Raw genomic sequence first — 20224 nt, 5'->3', positions numbered from 1 at the left:
CGATTAATTACACTGCTCCCTCATAAATTGCCCTTGCAGTTTCCCTTAGTGATACTATTCATCACCTCCTGTCCTTAACTCTGGATTTGGGGTGTACAGGGACGTGTAGGCAGCTGCTGTTTATACTTTAGTGATACAGCTTGCTAAATGCTTCTTTGAGAAGAAAGGTGTTATAAATAATTCAATGGAATTATTTTGTAGTACATACAGATGTTTATCATACCCTGATAGAATAGCATAGCATCACTTCATGCATGCAGACAGGAAGCTGTCTATGTGCTCTGCTGAACAATTTGGGATCTTGGGAACCTAAGGCTGTGACAGGCATTACAACATGATGAATTAATGCTGTTTCTGGGCGTTAGCGAGTTCGTCCCCAGAAGGGCTGGTGCTCCAATTCACTAGTGCATGTTGTGTGATCTTCCTGCCGTGGGAGGGGCTGCTTTGCTCATGCTGTGGATGTTTGAAATGTGGAGACACTTTCTCTTTGGTGCTTTTGTGAGAACGAAGATGCAGGTTTTTTGTATCTACAGTTTTTAAATTAAAATAAAAATCTTACCTTGTTAACGATTACCACAAAGACAGATTATAATCTATGTTGTCTGCCATAGTACTTGGTTTTTCAGGTGGGGACTAACCTCTGTTTCAGCTTTTTCTCCTTGGGAAAGAAAAGGTAAACAAGATCCTCCAAAGAAACATCGTGTGTTGGCTGCCCTTGCCTGGAGTAAAAAACACTGGGATTTTTTTTTTTGTGTTGTTTTTTTCCTATTTTTTTTTCTTAGTGAGTTACTTGTAGAAGCAGGGTGTTTTCTTGTAAATAGCATTCCCTCACAGGCATAGCTAGGTTGGCCTGTTCAGATTTGAGTTTTGCATACATGGCTTGAACTTCAATCCTGTTTATGGGTTTGCACTGTAATTAACTACTTGGTTTCGGCCCACCAGGAGATACCAACTTGTTTTGATGAGGCAGCAGCAGAGAACAAGAGTGGAAGGCTAGAGATAGATGTTATGAGACAAATAATACAGTGTGTGCTTTTACTGTAAATGTCTATATTTTTAGCATAAAGTAAATCTAAATGCTATGTTACCCCAAATGCTGTTTTCTCTCTATTATGCTGTCATATTTAGCTCATGCATAATTAAACCTAAAATATATGTTGTTTTCTATTTAAAAGTATTTAACCAAAATAATAGTTTCAATAGGAAACCAGACTGTTAGGAGAGACTTAACGAAGGCTCTAATCCTGTGAATGGAAGTACAACTGTGTCTCACACCAGTGTTGTGTCAGGCTCCCTAGGAACAGGAGTGCTTTGACTTTGCTTGCTTCAGCCTAATGGGGAAAGCTACAGAATTTTAAAAGATGAGTAATTCCTCTCTTGTTAATGCACACACCGATTTCTCTTGCCAAATTTCTTTCTGTATTTCTAGATACTGAAAGAGTGATCAGCTTTTCTTAAAATGCTTGACGCGTGTTGCTATCTGTGCTCTTTTGAAAATCTCTCTGTGAATATCTCAAAGCAAAGGGAGAGAGCACTCTAAACCCATGGGCTTTCTTGAAATGCCTTGAAACGTTTGGTTCCTGCTGTTTGGGAAGAGAAACCTTCCCCTGTGGGCAGTTATTCCAGTCTTGGCCATTGCTTTGTCAGTTCCGACCCTGCTTCTTAATTCTTCCCTTTCTGTCTGATAGTGGAAAGTGCTGGAGAAAGTATTATGCACTGGTTGGACTCTTAGTTTTATATGATCCAGAACTATTAAGCTCTTAAAAGATCTGCTTATTCTGTTAAATAATTTTATATGGAAAGCTGTAAGCGTAGGATGATGGTAAATGGTTAAGATTAAGTATTTATTTGTTACAGAGCTGAGAAACACCTTGTTAATGGAAAGCATTTGAGTAATTGTTTATATAGAAAACAATCATCAGACTTGTGAGATTTTTACTGGATATGTATTGCAGTCATAGTTAGCAATACGTTAACTTTTGGGTGGTGAGACCTCATTGAGCTTATTATGCCACAGAATATCCTGTGCTTCATAGGATGGATGTATTTTGCTTCGAGACAGTGTCATAGGCAGCCTGTGACGTTCTTTGCTTTAGGAAGCTGTATTCTGTTGTCATGCTGAAGAGTGATTTCAGGGAGTTAGTGTTGCTCTATCCAGAACTGACCCTTCATCCCCAGGTAGGCCAAGCAGCAACTTGGTGCTAAAGGTGTGTCAGCTTCAGTGGCAAAGCACCTGGTAGGCTCTCTGCTCCCTCCGGCTTGGCCATGTAGTCCCAGCGACTGCCAGACTGTGAGGAGGAAGACAGAGAATAGGGATGAGTGGAGCTGCTGCTGTATTTCTTTTACCTTAACTTCTCCTGAAGCAATATAGACTATGGACAGTAGAAGAATGTGATGCTCTGCAGATTCAGCAGTTTCTCTGAGTCAGTATTTATCCCACTGTTGTGTTTTACTACTGTATATCCTTTCTTTCTCACTGGTCATATAAATAGAGAAATCCCCTGCAAATAGAAATTGGAGCAATTTTTTAAATCCAGATGGCAGTTTTGGTTGGCTGGGAACTGCAAGACTGGGGCCTTTTTATAATGTTATTGATTATTATATTTTTAACTGCAGCTATTTATTGTTGCACGAAGACCAATAAGTGTCAAGAAAAACAGTAAAAGGTTTACTTCCATCATAAATAGTTTATTTTTTTTCCTTCTATCCCTAAAATTTGCACTGGTTTGTCCTTTGTCAAACAGATCAACAGCAGGGCTAGTCACTATAGATTTTGTCTTTGCAAAGTCAACTTCAGGGCCAGTGGAAACTATGAAAATGAATTTTCTGCCCCTTGTAAAAGCAATGACCTCTGTAATACCAGAGAGATAAACTGTGGATATGAAGGGAGCTCCTAGGAGTTTGCTGTACAACTGGTGTGAATAGTGATTGGATCTGACCTGCAGCCATCTGAATTGTACTGGGAGCAAGCTGCTGTAATAGATGATGTCAATTGCAGCAGTGATAAGTAGAGCTCTCCCCAGAGAAGAGGACCTTTGCCCTGCTCTCCTTCTTTCCTCCAGACAGTCCTCCACTTTGGAGTGCCACCTTCCAGGCTCTCCAAACCAAGGCTTGGTCTTTCCTTTCATCTTGGCTGAAATTAACACCATAGAATTCTCCACGTCTTGGTTTTGCTTCAGGTGGTAAAGGACTGTGCTTTGTAGTTGCTAGGTAGGCTCGTCGCCTTAGACCTGAAATACATGCCAAGAGAATGGGTTGGAGGCAATGTAGCTTTTTTGGAGAGGTGCACAGGTGATGCTGTGATTAAATTAGCCAGAAAAGGAAGGAGGCTCCCCCTGTGCCGCTGTAAAAAACCTCTTGCTGCCCAGAGAATTCCCTGGAGATGAACCTCTCTGGAGCCCAGGTAGCCTGCATGAATACCCAATTCACTGGATGCTCATGGGGGCTAAGGGTTGCTTTCAGATCTTTCTGTCCTGGTTTCCATTATCCAAATGGAAAGTGACTGTTTGGAAGGCACAGGCAAGCACTAAATCTGTTGTGAAAACAGGACCTTGGAGGCATTGCGAACCACGGCTTTGCAAATGAATTAAAAACTGTGTGGCACCATTGTCTTCCATCATTATACTCTATGGGACGTATTTGTTCTTCTGAAAATCTTTTGTTGGTCTGCTAACATACTGTCACATTGTTGAGTGGGAAATTTCTGGTTAAATTGTAATATAGTATCATAAACCTTAGAGGCAGCGACGTTGTATTCTTTCTGTCTGTGCGGAGCCTGTGTTGCCATGGCCTTGATCCAGAATTTGATATCGCAAAGAAACATAAATGATAAATCAGGCATATTTGTCTCAGGGCTCATTTAGCAATAAAAGAGTTGTTTAACTATATTTTCTTTTTAATGACTTATTCAGTGCTTTTTATTACGCTGAAATATGCAAGATCTGTTTTTCTTTGCTGCAGTGTAAGAGCTCCACCCCAGTGTAGACACTGTATTTCTTCTTTTGCAGCCTTCGAATAAGACTTCCTGGAGACGCTAAAACTTGAGAGCTAGAAAAATCTAGCTAAGTTTTGCTAATGAGTTTTGCTAAGAACTCATTTCACATAGTGATGCATGAAGGAGGTGTAAAACTAATGACCAAGTACCTTAATAGGAGACTGCAGATCTGGGTATAGTAACGTTTATATGGGGGGTGATATTTCTGTGTTCCCCCTTTCTCTTCAGGGAATGAGTTTTGTTTGTGGTGTGTGGAGGATGGCAGGAGTAAGTGCTGCTATTTCTCGGAGTCTCTCATGTCTGTGGTTTGTTTTGTAATTTTTTCATTCTTTTTTTTTTGAATGTTACTGTTCTTATGGCACTCAGGTGGGCTGTGGGAGAAAGAATTGAAATGGTTTAGTTGTTGTTATTTTTCTTCTGTTCTTCGTGAAATGTAGGCCTGACACTTTTTTGTAGTCTTCTTTAGAGGCCCGTGAAGCTCGCTCCCTTCCCTTTTGCTCTTAATTTCAGGTGTTGTCAAGTTGTGCCAGGAAGCAAGTGCAGTTGAGATGTTTGGTCTCCGGAATGGAATGTCTTAGTAACGTAGGCTTTGTTCAGTTTTATTACTTGGCATCTTCTCTTAAAAGGAAGAACTAAAGAACAAACACAAGGATCTCATGGGGAATGCTCAAAGAATGAAACCTTGAGGACAGATCTCTTAGCCATAAAAGATCCTGAAAAACATGCCCTCTGCATGGCTTTCTGGGAGTACTTCAGTGTCCAAAGTCTTGGAAAGTATGTAAAATGCACATTCCTCAGTGGAAACAGTGGCCCAAGTTATATAGCCATTCATGTACTCGCCCTTTGCACACTCCATTAAGTACAATTGGAGAAGTTTTTGCAGGACTGGTGCCAAGGTGAGCTTTCTGTGGGTTGGAAAGGAAAGGAAACAAAGTAAAAGCAAACTGCCTGCTCCCTCCTTCTGCCTGTAGGCACCTTCCCTCTGTTACAAGACAACAGCTGTGAGGAGCCCAGGACTGAAAAGCTTTCTGAAACACGATGAGTTGCTTAATCAGATTTCCATGTTTTTTTTCAACCTCATGTAAATAAAGAATGTGTAGGGGAAAAAGCTTGTGTGTAATTGGAACATAAACGTGAAGGTAGATGTTTGTTTGAGGGAGATCGTGATCATACAAACTTATGCCACTTTCTCCTGGCAGAAGGGATGTTCTCAAAGTGAAGATTTTGAGGTGGTAGAAGAGAGGTTTTGGAAGGACTTTGTGTGAAGGAAACTCCAAGTAATTGCAGCTAGTGACTACAGTGTGGCTTGGTTTTCTTTTTACTTCTCTGGCTGCCTCTGCATCTCTCCTCACCCTGGGAAGACTCCTGAAGGACAACAGGAAATGAACTGGCTTATCCAAGAATTAATTTCAACCCAGTGTTAACTGGGCACAGAGAAAGGAAATTATGTGAGACAATGAAAAGAGGAAAGTGATCTAAATAGCAACATAAAGAAAATACTTGGGAATAAAAGTAATCATCAACTTGTACAGTAGGGTGCCCAGCAGCCCTGCTGAGGTTGTGTATGATCGATGTATTTGTTCATTCAGTTATGTCTTGGATTACAACATTTTAAAATCACTGCTACAATTAAATTGATTTCTCAAGTTTTAAATACTGCAGCCTAAATCTTCCACTCACATGGGGACCCAAGTGTCTCCGACTGCAAGCTAGTTGCAGTTTGCCAATTCCACTTGATTTCATTTCAGACTCATCCCCACAAGCCAAACCACAAAAAGAGCTTCCTGTCCAGTGGAAAATGAAACGCAAGAGACGATCCTTTTGTTGCTAACGGGAGGTTGCAGAGAGCAGAGCTGGCTCCTGCTGATGTTGTGTTTGGGCTTGATTAACCATTTTGCCAATGAGGCAGAGGCTCCTGGTTGCTGGATATAAGTTAGATGCTCTCAGGTCTAACTGAGGACAGTAGTTTGATACCCAGGGTAGTTGATGAAGGGACTTGTTGAGCAGTAGCCTGATGTAATGAAAGGTGAAAAGCTCAGACCATTGTGTTTCTCAGGGTTGTGTTTCTGAAGGAGAGATCTGCTTGCTGCCTCATTTATGCTGCTTGGGCTATTTGGCTGTGGAGACAGAGGGCTTTCTTGTTTGCTTTTGTTCCTCGCAGAGCTTACAAATTAAGCTGTCAAGGGTAGTGTTTTTTTTTTCTTTTCCACTACTTCTATTTACTAAATCTTAAACTTGCCAAATGTCAATGTTTTTCCCCCTTCTTCCCCAGGCAGTGTGGGTTGGTGTCGGTGATGGGGCTAGTTGCGTGAAGTAAGGAGGGCTCTGCTCCTCTAGGCGCTGTGCAGAGGTTTTTGTCCCCTGCTCCTCTCCCCAAATGCAATCAGCAGGAGACTTGGCAGAGCTCTGCTCTGGGAGGACTGGGGTTTGGTTTGGCTGGGAAGAGGGGGCTCTGGGCTGTCTGTGTGCTCTTGGGTGTCTTGCTCAGAGCTGGGACAGGCTCTCAGAGATGTGCCCTGTGCTTGACGTCCATCATCCGCAGTCCCTGGAGTGTGTGTTGTGCTTGGTGTCTGAGGGATGAGAGGTCCTTTGTGGGTGAGCTCTGCCCTCTGTTAGAAAAACCCTCTGCCTGAGATGCTGCCCTGGCAGATATGGGACTGGATGTTGGGACACCCAGCCTGCACCACAGTAACTCATCTGCTCTGCCTGCAGCTGTGTTAAAGGGCTTTCCTAGGCTAGCTCAGAAGCAGCAATGAAATTGGTAATATATTGGGTTTTTTTTTCTACTGGGAATGAGCATTTTTCAAAAAAAGGCATTTTCATAGTGCCCCAGCTTTTCCTTCTCCTTCATCTGCTACAGCTACCTGGAAGCATGGAGGCTGTAAAACCTGGAAGAATAATGATGGGTTAAAAATTACAAAGAGCTCTTGTGTCCTTTAAAAGAATTTAGTGGGAACATTGAGTTATGTCTCAAGTGGCTGCCCCACGCTATTGCTTTACACCTTACTTGTGTGATGAGGCCTTCCTGGGGCTGAGCTGCGGCAGGATCTGCTGCATGGTCACAGCTGAAGAACACGTGGGAAAATAAAGGCACCTGCGAAGGGCTGCTGTGAGCGTGGTCGTGGGGACAGACGGATAGAGGCAGGGAGCAGCTGCTGCCAGCAGTTGTTTTTCTGAAGGACTTCTGAAGATGTAAAGAGTTAAATGCATTTCTTGCTGGCTTGTTTATTATTTTTGTTTTCAAGGGGGAATTTTAGCATTGTTTGAAGGCTTAGGTTCAGCTTTGTTCCCGCTAAAGGAGTAAGATGCTGGCTGTTGACTTAACTGCCGAAGAGGTACTGACACTTCCAGCTTTTCCTGGAGCTACTCTTTGATTCCTCGGAATAAATCAGACGTTAATTACTGATCGTTTTTTTCCTCTCCCTCCTGAACACGAGGGCAGCCGTCAGAGTCAGTGGTTATTTTCCATTAAATGGTTGCCCAGCTCAGTCTGTTCTCCCTCTGAATTTCGTCTCCAAAATAGAATAGTTCTTCACATATTTCTGTAAGCCACGTTACTGCATTTACTGAGTATTTCAGTGTGCTAAGGAGCCCAGCAGTTCCCACAAAGACACTGGTGTTTGTGCAGCACAGGTTTGGCTGGACGGCGGGTGGTGTGGGTGAGGAGGCAGTGATGGGCAGAGGGAAACTGTGCAGCCTTTTTCCTTAACTGAGTGAGTGTGTTGGGGCTTACTTGCTTGACTGCAGTTCAGAGTATTTGCTCAGTGATCCAGTGGAATGTCTGGGATATTTTTGGTTTTCCTCCAGAGTCAAAAAGCAGTTCTTGGCTCTAAATCCCAAAGCCGCCAGCCTGAGGCAGAGTCGCCGTGCCTGAGGGTGAGGAGAGCCAAGAGCCAAGCCACCAAGGTGTTGTGGCGAGACGGGCACCCCAGCTGGCACGGGGCGCTCCCCCATGCCAGGAGCTGGATGTGTTAATTAAAGATGTTGCAAATGACTCGACAGCTAAATTTGCTTTTACGGAAATGAAAGATGTGCCATGACTGACTGAGCTGCTGGGCAGCCCACTGCAGGCCTGTCCCGCTCGTGTCCTAGCTCTGCTGTGGATTAAAAAAAATCCAGTTTCAGTGCTGAAAGCTGTGGGACTCCCTGGTGGGCCCTGACCCTCCCTGGTCCCCCAGCCTGAGAAGCACCGCAGGCTTTGGGCAAGCTGCCATCACAACCAAGCTCCCGGCCAGCCGCCTTGCCTCCCAGCCGGCTGTCCAAACGCTGCGCTGCAACCCCTGGCCCTGACGGACCAGCGGATGTCCTGGTGGGTCCTGCCAGGCTGCCCAGGGCTCCTCTTGGAGAGTCTCTGCGAAGCTCTGTGGCCAGGGATGGGAGAGTAACATGCTGTGTGAAGGGGAGGTATTGCAGGTGGCAGTATCCATGGGGAAACATGCCCTTTTAATCTCATTTTTTCTTACATATGTTTTTATGTATTTTTGTCTCTGAACTAAAAAAGGTGATGTTTGGGATCCACCAGCACCATACCTAATGCAATCTCCTGATGCTTTTCAGAGGCACTGTATCTAGACAGCTTTGGACTTCACCAAGCCCAGTGCCTGGTGGTGTGGCTGGCTGCTGCGGCACAGGGAGGCCTAAGTGCAAATTTTCTGAGTAGCAACTTCTTGCAGTGTTTTCCAGACCTGATAATGATGTGGAGATCGAACCTACTTTGTTCTGGCGTCAACAATACTTGCATGCTACTGGGTGAAGCTTAGGCTTTCTCATCATGCGTGTGCTTTTGTGTCGCTAACCCAGATAGCATCTGCATGTTTATCTGTGTTACAGTGATAACTCAGAAGACGACACGCACACTTCCTCCCAAAGCTGCTTTTGGCTGCTCCTTTCTTTGAGTCTCCTCTGTATTTCTTTTAAACGTTTTATGAGTTTATCTAATATTTAGGCTGGTGCTTCTTTCTTGGCTGGGACCAGATGGGGATTTAATGCTGACTGGAGTGTCTGTACCTGTGCATCCTGACACAGACCATTCCCGTTGTTTTTTCATTACCACATGGCCCGAAGTTGCCACAGGAGAAATTCTTCTAATTTCAGGAAGAAAATATCTTATTATCTCTGCTTGCGTCACCATTAAGTGAGGAATATCTTACTGTCTTGGGTCAAGCATAATCTGTTGCAACTAGACCAGGTTTAAGGCTAAAAGAATGTTTATTTTAAAACATAGATTGACAAAAGAAACAGTCACCTATTCTAAGATTTGCATAGGATTCAAGATCCTCTAGGACATCCTCTGGTGACTGCAAATATGCAGAATAAATAACCTGCTGGCTCAGGTTCAGTGCTCTATTTGTTTTAATTTTGTTGTTCTCTTTGTTAATTTTGTTGACAAAGGCCCTTATTATCTGATGTGGAAGAAGTACTTATATTAAAGAAATAATTAAGTACTAAATTTTCCATCTGGCTCTTTGATCATGGTCTTGAATAGTGAGAGAGCCTGGAGTCCTGTGTGCATACGTGTTCCTGTGCCAAACTCCTGTGCCAAGAGAGCATCTGCCCTCGTGGCATGTAATAATTACGCCTCTTTACAACTTGGAACTGCCCTTTTGGAGCAATGATAGTCTATGGACTGGGGATAGGGAACAGAGGGAGAAAAAGAAATGAGGCCGCCTAACTTTCCGTGCCCAACTGAGGCTCATGAGTTAGGAGCAGTACGGACTTACAGTCCATAGGGGAGTCTCAGATCTGAGGCCAGATCAACACATGCAGAAGCAAGGTTGTTCTTTATCTCACACGAGCCGCAAGTAAACAATGTGAGGTCAATAATAAAGAGAAGAATTGAGCGTGAAAAGTAAAACTCCCATATTACTTCTGACAAATTGTGCTGTGCTAGGAGTGAAAAAAATGTCTATGGCAGCTGCTGTATTGGTCTTTTCAAAGTTGGTAAGCTCTTGAGCCTAGTTATTAAAAGATATTTTTACTATATGTTACTGGACTGAAGGGGTTGACAATGTCAAAATACTGATGTTTTTGTGTGTCCAGGACAGTGCATGAAAGATGACATTGGTTAATCTTCATGTCCTTTGACATGAGACATCTCTACATGTCAGATGACTGGTAGCTGTGTTATGAAAGGGCAAAGGCACAGCATTTTTCTGTTGAGGACAGTTTTGTCAGATACTGACACTGGTATTGGCAAATCTCTAGGGTGAAATAAGGAGTTCTTCAGAGCGTTGTGGCTTTTGCTGAAGGTTTGAATGTTTGCAAGCGCAGAAGTGCTGAAACCACAAGTGTATTTTATGTTGTATTGGGTGACAGTGGCTTGCCAGGGAGCGAAGGATCAGATGGAAAATGCCAGTTTGCCATAGAAAGGCTGGAAAGAATGTGGATAATTTTTAACATGCACAAGAAGTTGTTGTGAGTTCTGTCTTCCAGAAATCCATGGGAAAGATGGAACGCACAAACCAAAGGACTGAAAGTGCCATAAAGAAATACGTTCCTACCTCTGGAAGATGTTTATTGTTTAATACAGTGGCATTGCGCTGACTTTTCTATTCCTTTTCTCACTTGAAATGCAGTGTCTGAAACAAGTAAAGGTTGCAACAGCTTGATCATAATTAACACGTTACATCCAACCTGTAGCTACTCTACCTTGCAGTGAGGCTAGAGGGGAGGGGATGCAGGTACTGGCCTCGGTATGTGCAGGATGACACTTGCTTTAGGACATGCTATGCTGTCACAAATAAGTCAGCCTCCTGCACTGATGTCTTCTGCCAGGTGACTGTCTAGTGTTTCAGAGGAAGGAAAAGCATTATTCAGTGCTGGTGAACTTTGGCTGGTGGTCAGAGCTGTATTGTCACAGATGTGGCTTTCAGCCTGAGCTGTGGCTGTTGCCAGACCTTGGCAGTGATTACTCTCAAGTTAGTAAGGCCATACAGTTGATTCTGTTTAGGCATTTCTTTGGTGTGTGTTTGCACATGCACACATAATAATAATAATAATAGTAATAATAACAATAACGTCTTTCTGTGCCCTTCACATCTGGTTTTTGTGAGTATTAATAATGATGAAATTCTTATTTTTTTTATACTTGTGCTGGCTTCACACTGATCAGACACCATCGATTTTAATGGAAAAGACCACCAATGGGAATGTTTGCCTCAAAATAATTTTCTTCTCTATCTGATAGTGGAAGGAATAATCTATTCTTTGATCTTTGGTTGGCAAACTTGGAAATCAGAAAGGAAGATGGTTGTACTGTAATAATGTTACTCTAAAATGACGTGTACGGTGAATGGTTTCTGGGCATTTAAATAAAGGCGGGTGTGCTGTGAGTTGTGATGAGGTAGGAGCCAAAATGCAGGGAGCATGGCTTTTGGAATAACCTTGTAACTGAGAGCTGAGGGAGAAGTGCCCCATAAGTCCATCTTTTGCTGGTTTTGGTTCATGCTGGTACTGTCCCTGCAATTATGCAAATGTTAATATCTGAGTTACAAAACTGGCCAGCTCCAGATGGATTAGTATGTAACAGATAACACACAGATTACATTTAATCATGAAGAAAACTTTGATCTGAACAGGATGCTACCTTTTTTGTGTCAAATATTCGAGGTGTCTCGTCAGCCCCTGTATCCCTGTACTGCCTTTAGCAGGGGATCATGAAGTGATCTGTCTTCACTAAGAGCTTCACTAATGCTGCTCTTTTGAAATGCTTGTATCTCAACGAGGTAAAAAATGGTCATATGTTTAAAAAGAAAAAAATAACATTAGTAGGTGTTTCTATGTAAGACACAGTACAGGAGAGACTCTAAACCAGAGGTTTTGTTTATTCTCTCTCCTGGGAACTCCTTGTTGTAATGTCTGAGCACCTTATAAATATTTATGAATGTATTCTCAAAGGAAAAATGAAATTTATGTAACGGAGATCCAAAGTGGTGTTAAAGGAAGCAACTTTCCAAAGGTTCCTAGACAGTTATACTGTGACAGAACCGGGACAGTAAATCAGACCATTACCTTCCATTTTGGTAAACAAGCCATCATCTCATCCTTCTTATTAGTTACTTTTGCCTTGGCTGCTTTCAGAGTAATTCACTGCTTGTCTTTGTGAAATACAAGTACTTTATTTGTAAAAAAAATACATTGTTTTTTTGTAACTTCGCACTCAGCCAGCCCACGCCTGGGTTGATGGCCAACAGGGGCTTGCAGTAAGCAGCAGGGAAGGAGCAGAGAGAACGTTAACGCTCAATTTACACTCCCATGTGACAACTGACTCTGGTCTTGCTCCTCGGCTGCTGGAGGTGTCTGGAGCATCACTTGGGAGTCGTCCGTGCTGAGAAGCCGATGCTCTGTGTGCTGGGGGTGAATTTGCGGCACGGAGCTCAGCAGTACTAAGTGCCTGGGAAGGACCGTACTAATGCTTCTGAAGGGGGATGTAGCTGCCTTTGCTTTCCCCTCCTCTCTCGTTCAGCACATCGTTGCGGCACGGCAGCTCCTGTGCTGTCAACAGCTTCCTCTTGCAGACAAGCCTGTAATGAAACAATTCCCTGCATTTACTGTTGTGCACTAACGAGAGGTGCTTATTTCGGCGTCCTCCAAATGATACCAGTCTTCTCCAAACCGTGGCTGAGGGGAAAAAAAAACACTGCAGCGATGGCAGCATCTCTCCTGTGGCCCGAGATTCAAAACTGTGTTTAGACAGTGACAAAGTGCATGAGCAAGAGGCTAATTCTCTGTTCCTCAGGGTTTAAAGGCTTTGTGCAAATCTCTTGGAAGTCAGTGAAGGACTTCTGTTACTGCAGTGGGCTTTGACTCTGACCCCAAATGCTCAGTTAATTTAAGGTGTGTTTTAGTCTTTTCTTAGCTGGCTTGTGGATATGAAATGGTATCGAGCAAACCTTTGGAGAAAATATTGAACATGCAAATCTGCACACTGATCTTGATCTTTTTGAAGCCATATGACTGTGGATGTATGCTGAAATACCCCACAGTGTGGTTCAGATGTGTTCCTCTTTGGTCTCGTATGTCTGTTTGTATGTTTAGTTGGCACTATGAGCTCTGAGGTCTTCTTTTAAGTTATTCTACAGTACTTTAGGGAACTCAGCTCTCATCACTAATAAAATAAAATAAAGCAAAACACTGATAGGTCTTGTCTTGTTAACTGTTATAGCTGTTGTGTTTTCCACTGTTCCAAAAAGTATCAAGCTTTATAAGATTTAACATATTCCCAGTGCAAAGCATGAATGTTTATAGGAAGAATAAGACTTCCCATTTTGAAATGTCAGTGCTATGAAATTGCTTTTTTGGCAGGCGTGATTAAGCCACGCAGACTTCCAATACTGTTTTGTAAGCTTTTTCCTTAATTATGGCTTAATTTAGGTCTCAGAGTTTAACAAAACCTATGAAGCTTGCATCAAAATATTTTTCTTGTAGAAAATTTTGTTTGCATAGAGTACAAATCCTGTATTCCTTGTGGGTATGATTTTTTTAATGTGTTTAAATGTGGAAATCCCGTATTTTTTCTTTGCGTTTCTTAAAGCATATGCAAAATAGAAATAGCTGATACTATGTGTTTAATACAGAATTTTGAAGAAATTAGTTTGAAAGTGCATGTGATTACTTTTTTTTCTCCAAATGCCTTGAGTAAAATGCACATGAGATTATAAAACATCAAGTAAGGGGCACAAGATTCCGTCTTAAGCAGTTACTGCTGCAAGAGACAAATTAGAAGCAACTTTACTCTCATATAGTTGTTCTTGAATGCATTGTTCTGACAACAGCAATAAATAGAATAATCTGCATAATTGTATTTCTGTAGTGTTGATCTGTCTTTCCAGAGAAAATCCCTTTTCCTAGATAAAATAATCTTCTATTCAGCTGTAAGTGGAAGAAAACCTCTTTAGCAGCTGCACGGATTTAGGGGAATGTTTCTGCACAGGCTTAATATAGAATTTTGATATGGACCTCTCAGTGAATTTGATTTTTGGTGAACAAAATACACTAAGGGCACTAAAGACACCTTGCTTTTCTGTGCAGATCAGATAACAGGATATTTAATCAGAAGAGCTAGACAGAAAAGCACAGAGATGATGCAATTAAACTGAGAGATTTATTACTAGATTTTTTTTTTAAAGCATTTTTTCTTAAATTGGTGTAATAAATTTCAAAGATAGAGTTTTGAGCAGCTTTGAGCTATTCCTGGCTTAATACTTAAGTAGAAACTGCAGAAGTGGTGGAAAAAGAGGATCATTTTGGGAAAAAACATTCAAAGAGTTTAAAACCCTCTGCTATGATCATGCTTTTCTGACCCCCTGCAGCCTTGCATTATTAAACTGAGAATGTCTCAGTCTCCCTAATATTAATGTTTGAAATATGATACAAATAAATTATCTGAATAAAGTAGAAAGAAAAAAAAAAAAGCAGTTAGCATCACAGCTACTTAGGGCCTGCTCTGCTGGCACTTAGACTTGCTGACATGAGCTTAGAGGTCATGGGCTCTGAAGCTGGACTTTCCAGGGGAGCTGAAGAGAGTGAAATCTCTTGAAACTCAGAGACTGAATGTTTTTAACATCTGGGTTTGAACGGTGACCTCAGCATCAGAAAAAGCAAATATCTAGAAAGCAGTTTGAAAACTGTTTTCCTGAAGATGATGGGGAATTTGGGGAAGGGAGTGGGATGGTGCTTTTATTGTCCAGGCAAAGGAACATTCTCTGTGATGGCAGAAAGCAACACCAGAGTCTACTCTCTGTGTTTGACCTATCTTTGCTCTTCTTTGCAGGTTACGTATTTGGGTAAGGTTTCCACAACAGGGATGCAATTTTTGTCAGGCTGCACAGAGAAACCAGTCATTGAATTATGGAAGAAGCACACGCTCACCAGTGAGGATATTTACCCAGCTAACGCCCTTCTGGAAATTCGCCCTTTCCAAGTCTGGCTGCATCATCTGGACCTCAAAGGCGAGGCGACAGTCCACATGGATACCTTTCAAGTAGCACGTATAGCCTACTGCACTGCTGACCACAACGTCAGCCCAAACATCTTTGCTTGGGTCTATAGGGAGATCAACGATGACTTGTCCTACCAGATGGACTGCCATGCTGTAGAGTGTGAGAGCAAGCTGGAGGCCAAGAAGCTGGCCCATGCCATGATGGAGGCCTTTAAGAAGACTTTTCACAGCATGAAAAGCGATGGCCGGATCCACAGGAATAGCTCGTCAGAGGAAGTGTCGCATGAATTTGAATCTGATGATGGCTGACTGAACTCATTCACAGCTCAGCAAAGGCAGAAATGGCCTAGGGTATGAGAGCCGATAGATGAATAAGCAACAACTGAAATTGGGGAATGAAAGGACTGCCAAACATTTGTCTGACCAGCTTTTTTAATCAAAAGAGCAATTCAGTACCTACAGATATGCATCATTAAAATAATTATGTTACATTGAATTCTGCTGCTGTTGTAAAAGTGAGAAAAAAGCTCCCTCCTCCATGTCTCTCACCCACCCATCACTGTCCCTTTCATGTCTCTGTAGTTCAGGTGCATACCATGAAGTAAATTCATTCCTGTTTTGTCTTACAAGACTGGTCAGGCAATTTTATTACTTGCTTCTCTGGCATTCCTAGCTGGGGGCTGATGCTGATGCACAAGAGCAAGTAGACCTGGAAAGCCCTAATGGTTCCTGAAGAATCTTTCGCCATAATGCATCACAAAAATCCTTTGATCGTATGTAGGCTAAGACAACCGTACATAGCCTTTTAGACTAATGGCCTGACATTCTGCAGTTAATTCACATTTCACAGATTAAAAAATGGAAGAAGATGCTTGTATGTACACATTATATCATATGCTATTCTTTATTTTATTCATTGTACCTGTTTTCTTAATATACCTGCTGCCACGTCTTTCACCCAGCACCAGTAGTTGCAGTTTCAGACTATAAACTGCAGAATACCAAAAAGAGGTGGGCAAAAATACTCCGTGATGGCTAGGGATACAGTGAGCTAGCCAGCACCACTATCTCTGCTTTTTCCAACCCTAATCTGCTCTGCAGGAGGGGGGCCCACTGGTAAGAGCTGAGATACACTTGAGTCTGTCAGTGTTTGAACTGTGACTTCTTGTCAACCTCAGGTCTGAAGTGATACGAGCACGGTAGCCTCAACTCCGTGTTACTTGTCTCCGCATTGCTGGTTGAGTGGTCCTGGTGCGATGGAGCTGGTAGTGCCTCGTTGCACAGCCAGGGCTGCGTTACTGTAAAGATCAGAGGAAACAGTCCCTTAGGAGTCAGGTTTGAGCATCTGTTCTGGTTGAGAAGCTCATGTTAAGATGCCCGTATCTTTCCTTGTTCACAGATAAACAGTCATGCCTTTCTTAAATGCAGATGTTTAATAAAGTACAAATAAAAGATAAAAAACTTGTTTCACTTGATATTTTTCGAGGCAGAGAACAGATCAATAGTTTGCAAGTAGTGCTGCTCCTTTATACAATTTTGTTCATAATTATGGTAATGTTAGGGGCACTAGGGCACCTTACAGAAGCCTTAAAAGAAAGCTAATTGAAGCAGATAGCTCTGTGTCTGTCTTTTGTGGGTCTGTATGTTTGTGTGTGAGAGTATATGTGTGAGTTCAGTGTTAAAGCATGTGGATTGAGCATGGAGACGTATTGAGGAGGGCCCACACCTCTTGAAAATATGCTTGTTGCTTTACAATGTATGTAAACTATTCTCCAGCATAAATGCATTCATACTTTAATAAAAAAGAAATGTTTGGAGTTAAATCTTGGGAGTTTTAAGCTGTCTTTCCAATGCAAACTCTGTGGTTTTGTTTTATATGTGTGGGTTCTGTGTTCATTTCGTTTAGTGGAATGAAAATGTCAATGTATTTCAATTTAATATTACATCAGCCTCCTTGAGAATTACCTTTAATATTTTAAAATTATTTTCTTTTAGTATTTAGGTAAATTATTGCTGTGTGTGGACATGAGTTATACTTTTTTCTTTGCAGGAGGTGACAGAGATATTCCCCACACACAGCTGGCCAGTTGAAATGAGCTCTGCTGAGCAGGAGCAGGATCTTGCCCTGCTTACAGAAATCACAGAGTGGCTCAGTGTGACATTACATGATGGGATGAGAAATAAATCACCAGAGCTGTTTCTCTGTGAAACTGTTGATGGCCCAGTGTTTCCAAATATGGCTCTAAAAATTAGATATTTTTTTCTTCCCACAATGCTTATTTTGATGTGGGGGGTCATGTACGGACTATATGTTGGTCAAAAAAAAAAAAAATCTGAGTCCTGCCATGTATGTATCTGTCTTTTTGACCAAAGACAAAATTAGGCAAAACATCCTTCAGCTTCTGACAAATCACTTTCTTTTGCTCGGAGCTGTAACCATGTGTTAGTTTCTTTACTTGCTCTGCCACCAAAGCTGCTGGGAATCAGCGTGCAAAATCCCTCTTCATCTGCTCCGCCAGATATCCCTGCCGACAATGGAGAGGTTTGGCTGCGAGTCCCAGCTCTTAACTGGGGGGCTGCTCAAGCGTGGGAAGGGGAGAAGGAAGATACAAGCTCTGCTCACACACAAGAGCTGAGATGGCTCCTGCCTGCCCTACAGAGGACTGTGGTGGGTGATTTGGGTTTGGGATTTCCACTTCTGGAGCCAAATACTCGAATCACGGGGTGTGTTCCTGCCGTGGGGGTGGGTGCAATCCTTTTGGCTGACACAGCCTGCCCTTCTCACCAAGTGGTCTGGGACAGAGCACAGCCAGGCAGAAATATTGCCACCATTTGGTTTTTCAGTCATAGTCTTTCCTCTAAGGTTCTGGGGTCTGCTGAAAATATCCCATCTCCCACAGTCCCTAGGGAGTGTTTTGGTTGTCTAGAGCTTAACGGTGGTGACGATAGGGTTGAGTGTTTATGGGTAAGAACCAGAGGGAAGGCCAACAAGACAGATAACGTGGTGGGAGTCTGCTATACACCACCCAACCAGGATGAAGAGGCAGATTAAACATTCTCTAAGCAGCTGGCAGAAGTCTCACAATCGCTAGCCCTTGTTCTCGTGGGGAACTTCAACTTATCTGATGTCTGCTGGATACAGCAGAGAGGAAACAGTCTCGGAGGCTCCTGGAGTGTACGGAGGAGAACGTCCTGACAGAGCTGGTGAGTGAGCCAATGAGGGCGGGCGTCCCCCTGGGCCAGCTGGCTGTGAGCAGAGAAGGACTTGTGGGTGATGCGATGGCTGGAGGCTTTCTTGGGCATAGCGATCATGAAATCACAGAGTTTTTGATTCTTGGAGAAGTAAGGACGGGGGTCAGCAGAACTGCCACCTTGGTCTTGCGGAGGGCAGCCTACAGGCCTGGTTGGCAGATTGGTTGGCCCTGAAGGAGTCCAGGAAGGCTGGACATTCTTTGAGAAAGTAATCTTAAAGGTGCAGGAGCAGCTGTCCCCATGTGCCGAACGATGAGCCGGAGGGGAAGAACACCGGCCTGGCAGAACAGGCCACTTTGGCTGGAACTCAGGGAGAAAAAGGAGAGTTTATGACCTTTGGAAGAAGGGGCAGGCAACTCAGGAGAACTACAAGGATGTCGTGAGGTTATGCAGGGAGAAAATTAGAAGGGCCAAAGCCCAATTAGAACTTAATCTGGCTACTGCCATAAAAGACAATAAAAAAAGTTTCTATAAATACATTAGCAACAAAAAAGGGATAGGGAGAATCTCCATCCTTTATTGTATGTGAGCGGAAACATAGTGGCAAAGGATGAGGAAAAGGCTGAGGTACTTCATGCCTTTTTGCCTCAGTCTTTAGTAGTCAGACCAGTTGTTCTCCGGATGCCCAGCCCCCTGAGTTGGGAGGCAGGGACGGGGATCAGCGTGAAACTCCCATAAACCAAGGGGAAATGGTTAGCGACCAGCTACACCGCTTAGGCACACACAGGTCTGTGGGGCTGGATGGGATCCACCCAAGGGTACTGAGGGAGCTGGCGAAAGTGCTCACCAAGCAAGCCACTTTCCATCATTTATCAGTACTCCTGGCTAACACGGGAGGTCCCAGTTGACCGGAAGTTAGCAAATGTGACACCCGTCTACAAGAAAGGCTGGAAGGAGGATCCAGAGAACTACAGGCCTGTCAGCCTGACCTTGGTACCAGGGAAGGTTATGGAGCAGACCATCTTGAGTGCCATCAGGCAGCACGTACAGGACAACCAGATGAGCAGGCTGCATCAGCATGGCCTTATGAAAGGCAGGTCCTGCACAAGTCTTACGAGGAGTGGCTGAGGGAACTGGAGTTGTTTAACCTGGAGAAAAGGAGGCTCAGAGGAGACCTTATCTCTCTCTACAACTACCTGAAAGGAGGTTGTAGCGAGGTGGGTGTCTGTCTCTTCTCCCAAGTAACAAATGATAGGACAAGAGGAAATGGCCTCAGGTTGCACCAGTGAAGTTTGGATTGGGGATTAGGAAAAATTTCTTCACCAAAAGGGTTGTCAAGCATTGGAAAAGGCTGCCCAGGGAAGTGATGGAGTCATCCCTGGAGGTGTTTGAAAGATGTGTAGATATGGTGCTTAGGGACATGATTTAGTGGTGGACTGGGCTGTGCTAGGTTAATGGTTGGACTTGATGATCTTAAAGGTCTTTTCCAACCCAAATGGTTCTATGGTTCTTAAATCACATGTGGGTGTGGATTATGCAGAGAGTACCTTTGTTGGGATGTTTGTTGTCTTTTTTTTTTTTTGAGGACGCTCTAGGTTTCAGTGAACAGTGCTGGCTTCATTTGGGAGCAACGCACAGAAGCCATAGATAGAAATGCAAAGGATTGCTCCAGTGTGCTTTTACTCTTCGCTCTGAAGTGGCATCCTGCTGTTTCCCTTCTTCCTCACGTCTGTGACTGGCAGTGTCTGCCAGAAGGAGCCCTGGGCTGTGGCATTAGTCTCACCATAGCCCACAGCCACATGGTATTACCCAGAACAGGAACAGTCTACGAGTTTGATTTTAAGCTGTTTCCTCTGCAGATTGTTGTCTGCAGTGATGTTCCATGTCAGGACATGATGTCATGCGTTGATGTTAGCAGCGCCACGGTGCACTCGCTTGGTGATGGGGATGCAGGTTACTCGGCTGTTGTTTTGGACTGTTGTATTTCATGGCTTGGTGTCAGAGAAATCAATTCTTTTGGGAACAGAGGGCTTACCTGTTTCTAGTTGTCTATGTGCACCTGGAAATCTGTTCCTGGGTGCTGATTAGGACCCTGAAGG

General features: G+C 43.3%; 1 protein-coding gene across 1 annotated transcript in view; it reads left to right on the top strand.

Moving 5' to 3' along the window:
• Window positions 1-15307, top strand: part of PID1 (phosphotyrosine interaction domain containing 1) — a 52817-nt gene extending 37510 nt beyond the window's left edge. Inside the window, exon 2 of the mRNA XM_009977587.2 lies at window positions 14766-15307. Coding sequence (XP_009975889.1) covers window positions 14766-15242 — 477 coding nt within the window. The 3' untranslated portion in view covers window positions 15243-15307. The remainder of the gene's footprint in view (window positions 1-14765) is intronic.
• Window positions 15308-20224: the final 4917 nt, after the last annotated feature.

Source organism: Tauraco erythrolophus, chromosome 11 (genome assembly GCF_009769465.1).
Source record: "Tauraco erythrolophus isolate bTauEry1 chromosome 11, bTauEry1.pri, whole genome shotgun sequence".
NCBI lineage: Eukaryota > Metazoa > Chordata > Aves > Musophagiformes > Musophagidae > Tauraco > Tauraco erythrolophus.
The sequence above is the reverse complement of the archived record's forward strand: the minus strand, read 5'-3'. Positions and strand labels throughout refer to the sequence as shown.